Here is a 14,698-nt window from a genome sequence, read left to right as displayed (position 1 = left end):
CCCTTCATACATCTCTAAAACCTGTTAAAAAATGTAAAAAATTCTTGGCATTAGGAAGGTGGGGAGTGAAAAACAGAAAATGGCTGCAGCGTTAGGTACACTGATGAATTGACAACAGCTTATCATTCTCATAGACTGCTTGCCCAAAACTACCCAACACTACCAAAGCGACATAGAGTACTTGTAGATCCCCAAAATACATTGCCCTTACAACTTTATACACCGCATAGTTCTAGTTTTATGATGTGTCTCAGTATCAGCAGTAGAACTGAATGACACCAGAGCACTGCCTCTGGTGGACAAAACTGGTAATAGCGACTTTGTTCACTTATACTGCATTACTGATATGACAATAAAGTTTGAAGAAAGAAAAAAATATCATGACGTACATTATGCAAGACAAAGAGGTCAGCGGCGGCCATGTTTGTTAAGGGCAACATCATAGAGGACACAACATGGTGTTTCTGAGCTTGTCACGATGGGTCCGGAGCCGGGGGCCACCTCGTTATTGGAGGGTTCAGGAGGTGCTACAACATGCCAGGGTGAGTGTTGGAAGACGGGTGTGGTGTGTGGCCATGCCGTGTGACATTCAGAGCACGCTGCCCTCACTGCAGTAATGTCATGCCATGCACCTACTATTACTGAAGCCCTAGCTGCACTACAACTCCCAGCATGCACTCAGAACTATAGGACTTGCTGATGGTTATACAAGGCAGATGTGTCTCAGGCTCTTATAACATCCTCACAGCTACAAAAGGCTTCTGGTTCCTGCTACATGGATCCTGTAACTAGATCGATGGGACCAGGGAACATTTACCATTGTGTGTACACAGCCCCCATGCAGGCCTATGTGTCTTCATGGTTTCACCCCATCCTTACACTTCTGTATATTGGTGCATGCACCAGACAGGGGGCTTGTTCAGCAAATAAAATTAGATGTAAAGGGCTCCTTTTAAAATAATAAATTGGTAGTTACTGTGTTCTGCTACTTTGTTAGGTACCCTGCAGATCCCACTGAGGCTGCATTAATACACAATTTTTTTTAAACCAGAAAAATGTTTATTTGCACACAAAATCACATAACAGAGTAATTCCAGTGATACACATGTATTACTATATATACTGCACATTTTGACAACACACAGGATTTTAATTGGATTTTGAAAATGCTGCATGTGAACATGGGCTGAGTTGTCTGGGCATTTGTGAGAAGTTGAATGCAGTAGGGAGTCTCCGTAAAAAGAGCACTTGCAATAAAGAGGTTGTCTGGTTTCCTAAATGTTTATACATGGGCTCCAGGTGGTGTAAAATTAATGAAGAAGTAATACCTATCTTGCTATACAGAGCAGTGAAGTTGGATCAATAGCGGACCCACTACAGCCGAATACATGCCACAGCCAGAGGTTGTAGCTGTCAAGGTGACATTACTGCAGGGTCGGCTCCAGGTTTCAGTAGGCAAAAGGAAAAAACTCCAGCACATCCATAAGAATCAGTATAAAATAGTAGCTTTATTTCATTCACATAAAAATCCAGACATCACGATCATGGACACAGCAAAAAAACAACATGTTTTGTCCTACCGGACTTGGTCATGGTTTGCATGGTTAGTCAGGTATCAGTAGGCCCCTGGGCGTTAGAGCCTCAGTGGACCTCTTTACAGTAAACTCACATGGTGGCATTAAAAATTCAGAAGCTAAAACAGTCTCTTATTCCCTAGTTTATCATCCCAAACAGCCCCTAGCGGGAGAGACGTGCTCCTGCACACCGTAGCAGCCTGTGAATCTGCAGCAATGAGGGGCTCTGGTAATATCCCTTTAGGCTCATTAGCATCATTGTAAAGGTTTATTTTGGAAAGAAGGAGGCCATGGATATCAAATATAAGAAGATTACCTCAGTCACGATGCCTGGATCAATTAGTAAGGGCTGTTTCACACAACGCGTGCCACCGTGTGAAAAAGCCCTAAGTGTCCCTGGGTAATCCATGCTTGACTTTGATGGTAGATTTCCTTTAAAGGGAACCTGTCACCAGGAGACCCATTTTGGCAGTGTATGTACTATGCTCTGTGGGGACTGGGGGAGTGCTAAAAATGGGTCTCCTGGTGACAGGTTCCCTTTAAGGACCAAAATACCATGCCATAAATGCTCCTTTGCAAAGTTGCTTTATATTTTAGGTAAGTTGTAACATCATCAATAAATGGGGGTATCATAGTAGATAAGGCTGGAAAAAGACGCAGGTCCATCCCATAGGCTAAAACAAATGTTTTCTTACCATAATTTGTGATATATTTAATCATCCAGGCCTCTCTTGCACATGTACAAAGTTTCTACCAAAACAACCTCCTGCGGCAGAGAGTCCATAGTCTAACTGTAAAGAATCCCTGTCTTTACAGATGTAGAAGATGCCCCCTGTCTATGGAGATGTTAGATCTGCCTCTTCTCAAAGCGTAGAAGATCTCCTTCCTTGTCCTGGCCACAGACCAGGGAATGCAAAGATCTCTGGACTGCCCATTCACATATGTGTACATAGTAATGAGATCTCCCCTTATACACATTTTTTTTCTTTCCTTCAAGAACTGGTAGAAGAGTTTTTTTTATTGCATTTTTTTTCTACTAAACGTAACCTTTTTTGCATTGAGAAGGATAGATGAATTCTAAAAGACAAGCTGTTTTGATCTCTGCTACTATATTCGAAGCCTATGGCACTGACAGATTAAACTGTCGGGGATTCCTTGTTTGAAGTATGAATATTAGCCATGAACCTAAACTTTTTATATGACATTTTCTTTTCATATGTTTTCTCTTTATGCTCAGCATTTCCGTGGCAGGAAAAACCGTTGCTTCAGCATGGCGATACGAGCGGTTCGACGAGCCTTTGTGTATTCAACAAAAGCCAGAAAAGCTAAAAAACGCAATATGAGAACGGTAAGTGACTATATGTCCTATGTCCTATACACATGAACAGCAAGAAACCTCAGGCCATGGTCTGTTGTTTGTGACCTACCTGTGTATCAATTGCGTGAAGTATGATCATACACTGATGACAGCAGGAAAGACTGCCCTAGCCACAAGCACAAGCCATCTCCACGAGCCCATAGAAATGAATTTGCCATGAACATCGACCGTGTACATTACAGCCTCTAATTTGTGCTCACTTCCTTCCAGCTATGGATAACCCGTCTCACAGCCGCTGTCCAGGAACATGGCGTAAAGTACCCACACTTTATTTCCAATCTTGCAAAGGTAAGTTTTCCTTCTTTTTAGAGCTACAGAATATATGTCACTAGTAAGGTTTGACTTTACCCACCCGAAATCATATGAATGTGTTTCATGTCGTGTTTCAGTGTCAGGTCGCACTGAACAGGAAGGTCATGTCCGATTTGGCCATCTGTGAACCCAAGACGTTCAAGTCCTTGGCAGCTCTGTCTAAGAGGAGAGGAGAAGAAGGTTTGGTTGCAGCACTTGGAGATGGGAAGGAACCGGAAGGAATATTTTCTCGGGTGGTGCATTATCACTAGTTCCTAAAAACTGACTGAACTGTACTGAAAAGGAGAGTCCAAGTGAAATACTCACGGGTAGCTAAAATTTTTGGTTGGTATTTACCATCTTATACCATGGAAGAACAGATGGTAGAGGATCTAACTCTACAATTAGTTGCTGTTCACATTTTTTCTCTGTTTTCTTTTTTTCTCCAAGAGTATGTATTGGACAAAACATAACTTTTCTATGACCAATAAAACGATTTAGTAATCTGTGACTGAGCTGCGCTATGTACAGGGAACCCGGTAATCCCAACATCCTTGGTTAATTTCTTACAATGTTAAATTAGACACCACTGATAGGATGTGTATTGGGGCTGCTTTTCACACACTTCAATGGGCAAGTTTCAGGGAGGATTCGGATCAGAGTGATGCATTCTGCAATTGTCTCTGATAGGATGATAGTAAGATAACTGTGACAAACCTTCACACAATTTACTATCAATATGTCATAGCTCTGTACAATTGCTGTCACATGTGAACATGTGAAATCTTATGTGCAAGAGACCTTAGGAACTGTTCAAATCATGAATACCAATATAGTATAGAGTTAGGGGATATGGGCAGTGCAAACGGTGTAATCAACCTATCCCCACTCAAAATACCATGTATCAAACAATTTAAATAAATAAATTCAAGGAAAATGTAAACTATATATAGGAAATATAGTCTTTATTAGTCATACATAATCAAAAAATAATACATTAAAAACAAGGAAGCAATGCATGTGAAAGATGAATAGTCATAAAAAAGCAAATATAGGTAAGAGGTAGGGCGGTAATGTAAAATAGGCTAACAACCCAACAGCAGTAAACAGCATATCTTAGATATATAATAAAGCAATAGGTACACCTAGGGCATAATTACCATACAATCAAATATGCACTGCACGACCCCGACACGTGTTTCGCATAAGGCTTTCTCAAGGGGAGTATCTGGTAATGGGAAGAGAAGGTATGTAAGGATCAACTCACCAATAGGACGAGATTATCAATTAATGGTCACTGCAGAAATGGGAGGTGGCAGTATAAGCAGCTCCAATGAGGAGCGCCTGTATGACGTAATCACGTGAGACCTGCTACGCATGCGGGCACCAGGCGGCGCACACATAATCGGAAGTGTCCCCATCGCAGGCACCAGCGGAAAGCCGGAAACACCGCGATACTATGGCGTCACATAGCTGAAGGCCGGCGCACTCGCCGTGCCTACAAGTGATGAGGTAGAGGGATGGAGAGTGCGCATGCGCTCATCCTAACCAACCATTGGAAGACAAATGTACTGCTTGGGAGGAGGGAAATTTAACCCCCTAAGGTAAGTATATAGCTGCAAGTAGTATCAAAAAAGTGCAAATGCATTAGGGAATAAAAAGTACCGTATTTTTTGCCCTATAGGGCGCACCGGACTATAAGGCGCATTAGTCCGATGCGCCTTATATATGTAATAATTACATATATAAGGCGCATCGGACTATAAGGCGCGGGGGCGTGGCGGAGGCGTGCCGGAGAGCCGACATGACGTGACGCGGCGACGGGACGCGACGCCGAGACGCGACGGGGAACGCGGGGAAGGTGAGGGGGAGGTGGAGGAGGGCAGCGGATCATACTTACATAGGTCCCCGCTCCAGGTCCCGCTGGAGATCTGCTGTCTCCGGTCTCCGGTAGCGGGGACCTATGTAAGTATGGTCCGCTGCCCTGTGCCCAGCGCCATACATAGGGCGCACCGGACTATAAGGCGCACTTTGGATTTCCACGGAAATCCAATGCTTTTAAGTGCGCCTTATAGTCCGGAAAATACGGTAAAAATTCATATTCACAAAGAATGTGATAATATATCAAGGTACAAAAACTGAATATAATAAGTACAAAAATGAGCTATAAAGGAAAGTGCAATCGACAAATTCTGTACATCTAAGAACATATTATAAATACATCAATACTAAGTGAAAGTATATAGGGGGCGGGTTTAGGGGCGGTGACTGCTGCATGATGCACAGCAGTCACTGGCGGCCTATGGAGCGAGCGGGGCGATCCGGGGAAAAGGCAGCTTTACATTGTACTCCGCCAGTGATAAATGGCGTTATTGGAGGTTTCCGATAACGCTATTATTCTAACACTGCGGCGTTTGTTTTAGCACTAGGAGCGGCTTTCTTTAATAAGCAGCTCCTAGTGCCGAATTTATGGGTGACAGGTCCTCTTTAAGTTTCAGTGTGTCCCAACAAACGTATTCCTTTTTTTTTCTATTATCTGAATGTCTGTGTTTGGACCACTTTCTATTCTGCTTTGCAGATCACCTCAGCATAAATTAACCCTGATCTGTATCTTGCCTGTCCTATTCTTTTGTCTGTCCCTGCCCTTTCACTTTTAATTTACCCCGGGGTAAACAATTGTTTTGGATTCTAGACATATGTGTGTCTCGAACGACAAATAAGCACTAACTCACCCCTTTATGTGCACAGTTTTCAAAACTGTTGGACAAAATGCAACCCCAATACAATCATTGCACAGAATGTTCTAACTACATGTACAAGTTCCAAATACACTCCCCCCCCCCCCCCATGAAACGTACACACAAAAACTAGTGCAGACACAATAATATATCTGGGCCTATTTGTTTAGACCAGGGGTCAGGTTGCGTCTTCGTAGGGCCGGGGCAAAGGGTATGTGAGCGCCTAGGGTGTTTCTCCTCCCACTCTGTGGTCACCGTCCCAGCCCTCACTGGAGGGCAGTATAATAGTAGGGGGCGGCATTTCAGTTTTAATCTCAGGCAGCAAAAAGGCTATAATCGGCCCTGTGCATAGGATAATAAGTAAGAATACCTGGCTGGCTGCAGGTGGGGCACAGTACTGGGGTCTATGATTATTATGTACTGTGTTGTAGTCTGCACTGGGTTCTATGTTACTTGTTGTACAAGTGAAGTAGTGATTCCTGGGGGGCATTTGAGCTGTACTATGGTTCTTTGTAAACATCTCGGTTTTTGGTTAATAGTGCAGCCCCCTGATGGGTAGCGGTAGCTCTTGGACCGAAAAAGGTTGTGCACCTCTGGTCTAGACAATGTTTATTGAAAGGGTGAGTACGTTTATACAAAAATAAATACAAAATATACAACCCCTGTGGAGGACAAAATTGGCCTGAATTAACACCTTAGCGCTCCGCGCCGTAGCTGTACTGCGCAGCTTCCGACGATTAGCGCTCAGCGCAGTACAGCTACGGCGCGAGCGCATAGGATTTTAGAATTGTCACCACGTCTCGCGACGTGGTGACATCGGGACGAGAATTGGGTGACAGAGGCAGGAGGAGTTCCTGTCTCCGTCACCCGACCAATCAAATCGGTCCCGCCCGCCGATCGCCGTGATTGGCCAGTCAAACCTGACTGGCCAATTACAGCGATTTTGGGCTGAAAAACGTGGTTTTAGCCCCTTCCTCTTCCTCCAGCGGCACCATTTTGGTTTGGTATCGCTGGAGAGAGGAAAGAGCGTTACTGTGTGCACCAAAATACACTTTTACACTATAAATAGTGTTCTGATCCTTATCTGATCCCTATTGTTCCCTACAAATTCCCATCCTATCTGTTTTTTCCTGTGTCCTGTGTGTTCCCTGTGTGATCGCCTTGTGTGATCCCACGTGTCTTCCGTTTTTCCCTGTCTGTCCCTTCTGAACCCAAACGCACTTTTCAGTGCGCTGTGTTAGCGTTGTTCTGCACTGGACGCACTTTTCAGTGCGCCGTGTGAATAGCGCTGCACAGAATCTTTAGCAGTCTTAGCGGTAGTTAGTTTGTCTTAGGGCAAGCTAGGTGCATTTGTAGCGCCTTTTTGCGCGGTGCACATAGGTTTTTTTTCGGTGCCTGGTAATATTTTTTTCCAGAGCGCCGTAGGTGTACCCGTACGTAGCTACTTTTTGTGTGTGCCATCTGTGCGGCTTGTCCGTGTGGTTTGGTGTGCATTCTCTTTTTTTTTGTGTGCTATCTGTGCGGCTTGTCCGTGTAGTTTAGTGCGCATTATTTTTTTTGTGTGCTATCTGTGCGGCTTGTCCGTGTAGTTTAGTGCGCATTATTTTTTGTGTGCCATCTGTGCGGCTGGTCCGTGTGGTTTGGTGTGCATTCTCTTTTTTTTTTTGTGTGCTATCTGTGCGGCTTGTCCGTGTAGTTTAGTGCACATTATTTTTTTTGTGTGCTATCTGTGCGGCTTGTCCGTGTAGTTTAGTGCACATTATTTTTTGTGTGCCATCTGTGCGGCTTGTCCGTGTGGTTTGGTGTGCATTCTCTTTTTTTTTTGTGTGCTATCTGTGCGGCTTGTCCGTGTAGTTTAGTGCACATTATTTTTTTTGTGTGCTATCTGTGCGGCTTGTCCGTGTAGTTTAGTGCGCATTATTTTTTGTGTGCCATCTGTGCGGCTTGTCTGTGTGGTTTGGTGTGCATTCTCTTTTTTTTTTTGTGTGCTATCTGTGCGGCTTGTCCGTGTAGTTTAGTGCACATTATTTTTTGTGTGTGCCATCTGTGCGGCTTGTCCGTGTAGTTTGGTGTGCATTATATTTTTTTTTTTTTTTGTGCCTGCTAGACGGTTTATCCGTGTAGTTTGGTGCACATTATCTAATTTTTCTAGTTCTCTATTTTTTTTGTGTGCAATGTCTCAGAAGACGTACACCGTGTTGGAGGCATATAACATGCTTGCCTCTGACACCGAGTCAGCTAGTGGGGATGATGGTCCCTTTTACTTATCATCATCCTCCTGCTCATCTTCTAGTGACCTGGAAGGACCCCCAAGAAGGCGCCGTAGGGTTCCAGGGACTTCTGCAGGAGAAGTGCCTGGGACTTCTGCAGGAGAAGTGCCTGGGACTTCTGCAGGAGAAGTGCCTGGGACTTCTGCAGGAGAAGTTTCTGGGACTTCTGCAGGAGAAGCGTCTGGGGCTTCCACTGACCCCACATGGGTAGCCCCAGATAATTATACCCCTCAGGTCCCTGACTTTACGGGCCATCCTGGAATTAACTTTGACACGACAGGGCTCAGAGCTGTGGACTTTTTTAAGTTTTTTTTTGATGAGGCGCTGCCGAATATTATTATATTTCAGACAAATCTCTACGCTGCACAACATATTGCCCAAAACCCCACGTCCTTTTATGCACAACCCTACAGGTGGACCCCTGTCACTGCAGCAGAGATGCACAAGTATTGGGGCATAATACTCCTTATGGGGATAGTAAAGAAGCCTTCAATCAGGGACTACTGGAGCACAGACATACTGTACCACACCCCCATGTTCCGCATGGCAATGAGCAGGATGCGCTTTGAAGCCATCCATAAGTTTTTGCACTACACTGACAACACACAGTGCCCACCCAGAGGTGACCCCAGTTATGATCGGTTATTTAAGGTCAGGCCCATATTAGATCATTTTAGTGCCAAGTTTGCCCAGGCATATACTCCCGCCAAACATGTGAGCATAGACGAGTCCCTGGTACAATTCAAAGGGAGACTTCAATTCCGCCAGTACCTGCCCAATAAGAGGGCAAGGTATGGTGTGAAGATGTATAAGCTGTGCGAAAGTTCATCAGGGTACACATACAAGTTCAGGGTATATGAAGGGAAGGACTCCACTATAGTGCCCCCAGAATGCCCCCCCTTCCTGGGTGTTACAGGGAAGATAGTGTGGGATTTAGTGCACCCACTGCTGGACCAGGGCTACCACCTCTACCTGGACAATTTCTACACCAGCACCACCCTGTTCAAGTGCCTCACTTCCAGAAATACTGCGGCATGCGGCACTGTACGCAGAAATCAGAGAGGTCTCCCTAAGTCGCTGCTTGGGCAAAAACTTAAAAGGCACGAAAGCAGGGCACTATGCAGCGACTCTGTACTGTGTGTTAAGTACAAGGACAAGAGAGAGGTCCTTGTATTAACCACAATACATGAGCACACCACCACCCCTGTCCCAGTACGAGGTGCCAGTGCAGAAGCCCCCAAGCCAGACTGTATTTTAGATTATAATAAATACATGGGAGGGGTGGACTTGTCTGACCAGGTGCTTCAGCCGTACAATGCCATGCGGAAGTCGAGGGTGTGGTACAAGAAGCTGGCCGTGCACATCATGCAGATGGCATTGTATAATGCTTATGTGCTGCATCGATATGCCGGCCAGAGGGGAACTTTCCTGGAATTTCAAGAGGTGGTAATAAAGTACTTTCTTTTTGGAGACCAGGAAGGGGAGAGTGCTAGCACATCTGGAAGTGAGGCCACATCACGTATTGTACCAGGGCAGCACTTTCCAGGAGTAGTTCCCCAATCAGCCAGCAAGGGAAGGTCACAAAAGAGGTGCAGGGTGTGCTCCAAAAATGGCATTAGGAAGGACACCATTCATCACTGTGAGACATGCCCAGAAAAACCAGGGTTATGTATGAAAGATTGCTTCCGAATTTATCATACATCCCTGGATTTTTAGAGTACCCTGTTGTTACCCTGACGCACAGCTTATACATCATGCCGCATGCCGCATCTTCCCTTCTAAGCCCTGCCATGTGCCCAGCCTGTAGATTACTGTCCCGTATGCTTTACCCGGGAAAACATGCATCATGATTTTTAGGGTGTTTGTCTCCCGTGGCAGCAGCTGGGCACAAAATGACATAATGGATATTTTTTACTATGCACTATCCATTATGCACTTTTTCAGGGGTCCACCTGTGGGGTTAAAATGCTAACTATACCCCTAGATTAATTCATGGAGGGGTGTAGTTTCCAAAATAGGGTCAGTTCTTAGGGGTTTCTACTGTACTGGCCCCTATTGCCATCTACAAATCTTTCATGATGCCAAAAAGAAAAAAAAAAGTACAATGTCTGTGCTCCAACAAGTTATTCCCTTTTGAGCCCTGTCGTGTCTCCATCCTACAGATTATTGCCTCCTATGGGGTATTGCCCTAACCGGGGTAACCCGCAGAATGATTTTTGGGGTGTTTGTCTAAAGTGGCATGAGTTGGGCAAAATACTTTTGTCACTTCAATGGCATATTTGATAAATTGCAATACAATTGTTTCTCTGCACTACTCACTTTGTATTACATTTGAGCCAGCACCTTAGTGGTTAAAATGCTCATACAAACCTACATACATTCTTTGAGGGGTGCCCTTTCCAAAATGGGTTCACTACTTGGGGGTTTCTATTGTACTGGTACCTCGGGGGTACCCCCCATTTCCAATCTAGTGAAAACGAAGCTTGAAAACCTAAATTGTGCTTCTTTATTCCTGACCCCTGCCGTGTGCCCAGCCTGTAAATTATTGGCACATGTGTGGTATTGCTGTACTCGGGACAACCCGCAGAATGATTTTTGGGGTGTTTGTCTAAAGTGGCATGGGTTGGGCACAGTACATGAGGCACTAAAATGACATTTTTGAGATAAAAACACAATTTTTACTCTGCACCATTTACTTTGCACTCAATTTTGGCCAGCGTGTTGGGGGTTAAAATGCTCATACAAGCCTACATACATTCTTTGAGGGGTGCCCTTTCCAAAATAGGTGCACTACTTGGGGGTTTCTATTGTACTGGTACCTCGGGGGTACCCCCCATTACCAATCTAGTGAAAACGAAGCTTGAAAACCTAAATTGTGCTTCTTTATTCCTGACCCCTGCCGTGTGCCCAGTCTGTAAATTATTGGCACATGTGTGGTATTGCTGTACTCGGGACAACCCACAGAATGATTTTTGGGGTGTTTGTCTAAAGTGGCATGGGTTGGGCACAATATATGACGCACTAAAATGACATTTTTGAGATAAAAACGCAATTTTTACTCTGCACCATTTACTTTGCATTTAATTTTGACCAGCGTGTCGGGGGTTAAAATGCTCACCACAACCACCGATAAATTCTTTGAGGGGTCTAGTTTCCGTAATGGTATCATTTATTGGGGGTTACTATTGCACTGGCACCTCACGGGCCCTGCCAACATGACATGGCACTCCAAATCCAAACATGTGAAAACAGAGCTGGAAAATCTAAATTTCACTCCTTCCGTTTTCATCCCTTCTGTGTGCCCAGTCTGTAAATTATTGGCACATGTGTGGTATTGCTGTACTCAGGACAACCCGCAGAATGATTTTTGGGGTGTTTGTCTAAAGTGGCATGGGTTGGGCACAGTATATGAGGCACTAAAATGACATTTTTGAGATAAAAACGCAATTTTTACTCTGCACCATTTACTTTGCATTTAATTTTGACCAGCGTGTCGGGGGTTAAAATGCTCACCACAACCACCGATAAATTCTTTGAGGGGTCTAGTTTCCGTAATGGTATCATTTATTGGGGGTTTCTATTGCACTGGCACCTCACGGGCCCTGCCAACATGACATGGCACTCCAAATCCAAACATGTGAAAACGGAGCTGGAAAATCAAAATTTCATTCCTTCCGTTCTCATCCCTTTTGTGTGCCCAGTCTGTGAATTATTGGCACATGTGTGGTATTGCTGTACTCAGGACAACCCGCAGAATGATTTTTGCGGTGTTTGTCTAAAGTGGCACGGGTTGGGCACAGTATATGAGGCACTAAAATGACATTTTTGAGATAAAAACGCAATTTTTACTCTGCACCATTTACTTTGCATTTAATTTTGACCAGCGTGTCGGGGGTTAAAATGCTCACCACAACCACCGATAAATTCTTTGAGGGGTCTAGTTTCCGTAATGGTATCATTTATTGGGGTTTCTATTGCACTGGCACCTCACGGGCCCTGCCAACATGACATGGCACTCCAAATCCAAACATGTGAAAACGGAGCTGGAAAATCAAAATTTCACTCCTTCCGTTTTCATCCCTTCTGTGTGCCCAGTCTGTAAATTATTGGCACATGTGTGGTATTGCTGTACTCAGGACAACCCGCAGAATGATTTTTGGGGTGTTTGTCTAAAGTGGCATGGGTTGGGCACAGTATATGAGGCACTAAAATGACATTTTTGAGATAAAAACGCAATTTTTACTCTGCACCATTTACTTTGCATTTAATTTTGACCAGCGTGTCGGGGGTTAAAATGCTCACCACAACCACCGATAAATTCTTTGAGGGGTCTAGTTTCCGTAATGGTATCATTTATTGGGGTTTCTATTGCACTGGCACCTCACGGGCCCTGCCAACATGACATGGCACTCCAAATCCAAACATGTGAAAACGGAGCTGGAAAATCTAAATTTCACTCCTTCCGTTTTCATCCCTTCTGTGTGCCCAGTCTGTGAATTATTGGCACATGTGTGGTATTGCTGTACTCGGGACAACCTGCAGAATGATTTTTGGGGTGTTTGTCTAAAGTGGCATGGGTTGGGCACAGTATATGAGGCACTAAAATGACATTTTTGAGATAAAAACGCAATTTTTACTCTGCACCATTTACTTTGCATTTAATTTTGACCAGCGTGTCGGGGGTTAAAATGCTCACCACAACCACCGATAAATTCTTTGAGGGGTCTAGTTTCCGTAATGGTATCATTTATTGGGGGTTTCTATTGCACTGGCACCTCACGGGCCCTGCCAACATGACATGGCACTCCAAATCCAAACATGTGAAAACGGAGCTGGAAAATCAAAATTTCACTCCTTCCGTTCTCATCCCTTCTGTGCGCCCAGTCTGTAAATTATTGGCACATGTGTGGTATTGCTGTACTCGGGACAACCCGCAGAATGATTTTTGGGGTGTTTGTCTAAAGTGGCATGGGTTGGGCACAGTATATGACGCACTAAAATGACATTTTTGAGATAAAAACACAATTTTTACTCTGCACCATTTACTTTGCATTCAATTTTGACCAGCGTGTCGGGGGTTAAAATGCTCACCACAACCACCGATAAATTCTTTGAGGGGTCTAGTTTCCGAAATGGTGACATTTTGGGGGGTTTTCTATTGTACTTTTACTTCAGGGGCTCTTCAATTACACTGTGGCACCACAAAATATTTGCAGCCAAATTGGCCTTCCAAATTCCTGGTATCGCTAACTCTGTTCTGGACATCGATGTGCGGGGAAACAGCAGCTGACATCCACATGTCTGGTATTGCCGTACTCGGAAGAAGCAGGGCAAGAAATTAGGAATATATATTTACCTCAAATTCCTTCTGAATGTATCCGTTTTAGGGCTAAATTGGAAAGATTGAAATCAAAAATTGAAATTTCAAAATTTCCACTCCATTTTCATATGCTTCCGGAAAAATAATTAAAGGGTTAACAGACTTCTTAAATGCTGATTTGAATAGGTTGAGATGTTAGGTTCATAAAATGGTGTTACTTGTGGGGGTATATAGTACATAAGCCTTTACAGAGCACTTCCAAACTGAATTGATCACCAAAAAGTTCGCATTTTTCAAATTTCAAGAAAATCTGAGAAGTTGCTACTAAAACTTCAAACCTTCTCACATCCATAAAAATAATGGAAACGTAAAACAAATTATGGATATAAAAAGAAGACCAATGGCAAAAGGTTTCTATCAAAAAAAATTTGTGGTATCACTTTTTGTCTAAAAATTATAACATTTGAAACTTTGAAAATAGTCATTTTTTTCAAATTTTTCCTAAATTTTTGAATTTTTACCCCCCAAAAAAGGAACGGATCACTGAAATGACACTACTAACATAAACTACAATGTCTCACGAGAAAACAATCTCAAAATCACAGAGATATCTTAAAGCGTTGAAAAGTTATTACCACAGGAAGAGACACTGGTCAAATTTCCAAAAAAAGTTGCGAGCCTTAACCTGCAAACAGGCTGCGTCCTTAAGGGGTTAAGTGACCTGTCTAGAAATGTTTTGTATACGTGTCTGCCATAGTTCATGCCCAGCACGCCTTGTTATAAGGGCACCTTTACTAAGCACAACATTGGAAGATGTTTCAATAGATAGAATAGATTCACACTTGTAGTTTTTATTGCTGTGTTTGGCCAAACAGAATAAGATTTTTTTTATTTTAATTCCAATGCAAATCAGACATTGTTTATTTTATTACTCCTAGAAAAGATTAGAAATATTTGGGTCATAGGGATGCATAATACTGGGGTGTGCCCTATAATTAGCATCACAGGGGTCCCCACTGTTTCTGCTTATTTATAGGGTGAGAAGTAGTGCTGTGCAATACCATGGTATGTGTCCCACTGGATGTGAGCTAAATAAAGCCAAGTAAAGACTTGTCTCGGGAAAGCCG

General features: G+C 43.7%; 1 protein-coding gene across 1 annotated transcript; it reads left to right on the top strand.

The window, feature by feature from the left end:
* Nucleotides 1-387: 387 nt before the first annotated feature.
* On the top strand, nt 388-3,754 carry MRPL20 (mitochondrial ribosomal protein L20). The gene is made up of 4 exons (XM_072156049.1): nt 388-542; nt 2,812-2,922; nt 3,163-3,240; nt 3,342-3,754. Exons 1-4 carry the CDS (start codon nt 456-458, stop codon nt 3,513-3,515), a joined length of 450 nt encoding a protein of 149 aa, XP_072012150.1. The 5' UTR covers nt 388-455; the 3' UTR covers nt 3,516-3,754.
* The last annotated feature ends 10,944 nt before the right edge of the window (nt 3,755-14,698 follow it).

Source organism: Engystomops pustulosus, chromosome 6 (genome assembly GCF_040894005.1).
Source record: "Engystomops pustulosus chromosome 6, aEngPut4.maternal, whole genome shotgun sequence".
NCBI classification, from domain to species: domain Eukaryota; kingdom Metazoa; phylum Chordata; class Amphibia; order Anura; family Leptodactylidae; genus Engystomops; species Engystomops pustulosus.
Note: the sequence above shows the minus strand (reverse complement) of the source record. Positions and strands in the feature narration are given on the sequence as shown.

What these genes read in the sequence shown, in the direction of transcription:
- MRPL20 (XM_072156049.1), top strand. Translation starts at nt 456, where the DNA reads ATGGTGTTTCTGAGCTTGTCACGATGGGTCCGGAGCCGGGGGCCACCT. An exon ending in AGGTGCTACAACATGCCAGG is followed by an intron (nt 543 to 2,811) that starts GTGAGTGTTGGA and finishes CTTTATGCTCAG; the next exon opens with CATTTCCGTGGCAGGAAAAA. An exon ending in TTATTTCCAATCTTGCAAAG is followed by an intron (nt 3,241 to 3,341) that starts GTAAGTTTTCCT and finishes GTCGTGTTTCAG; the next exon opens with TGTCAGGTCGCACTGAACAG.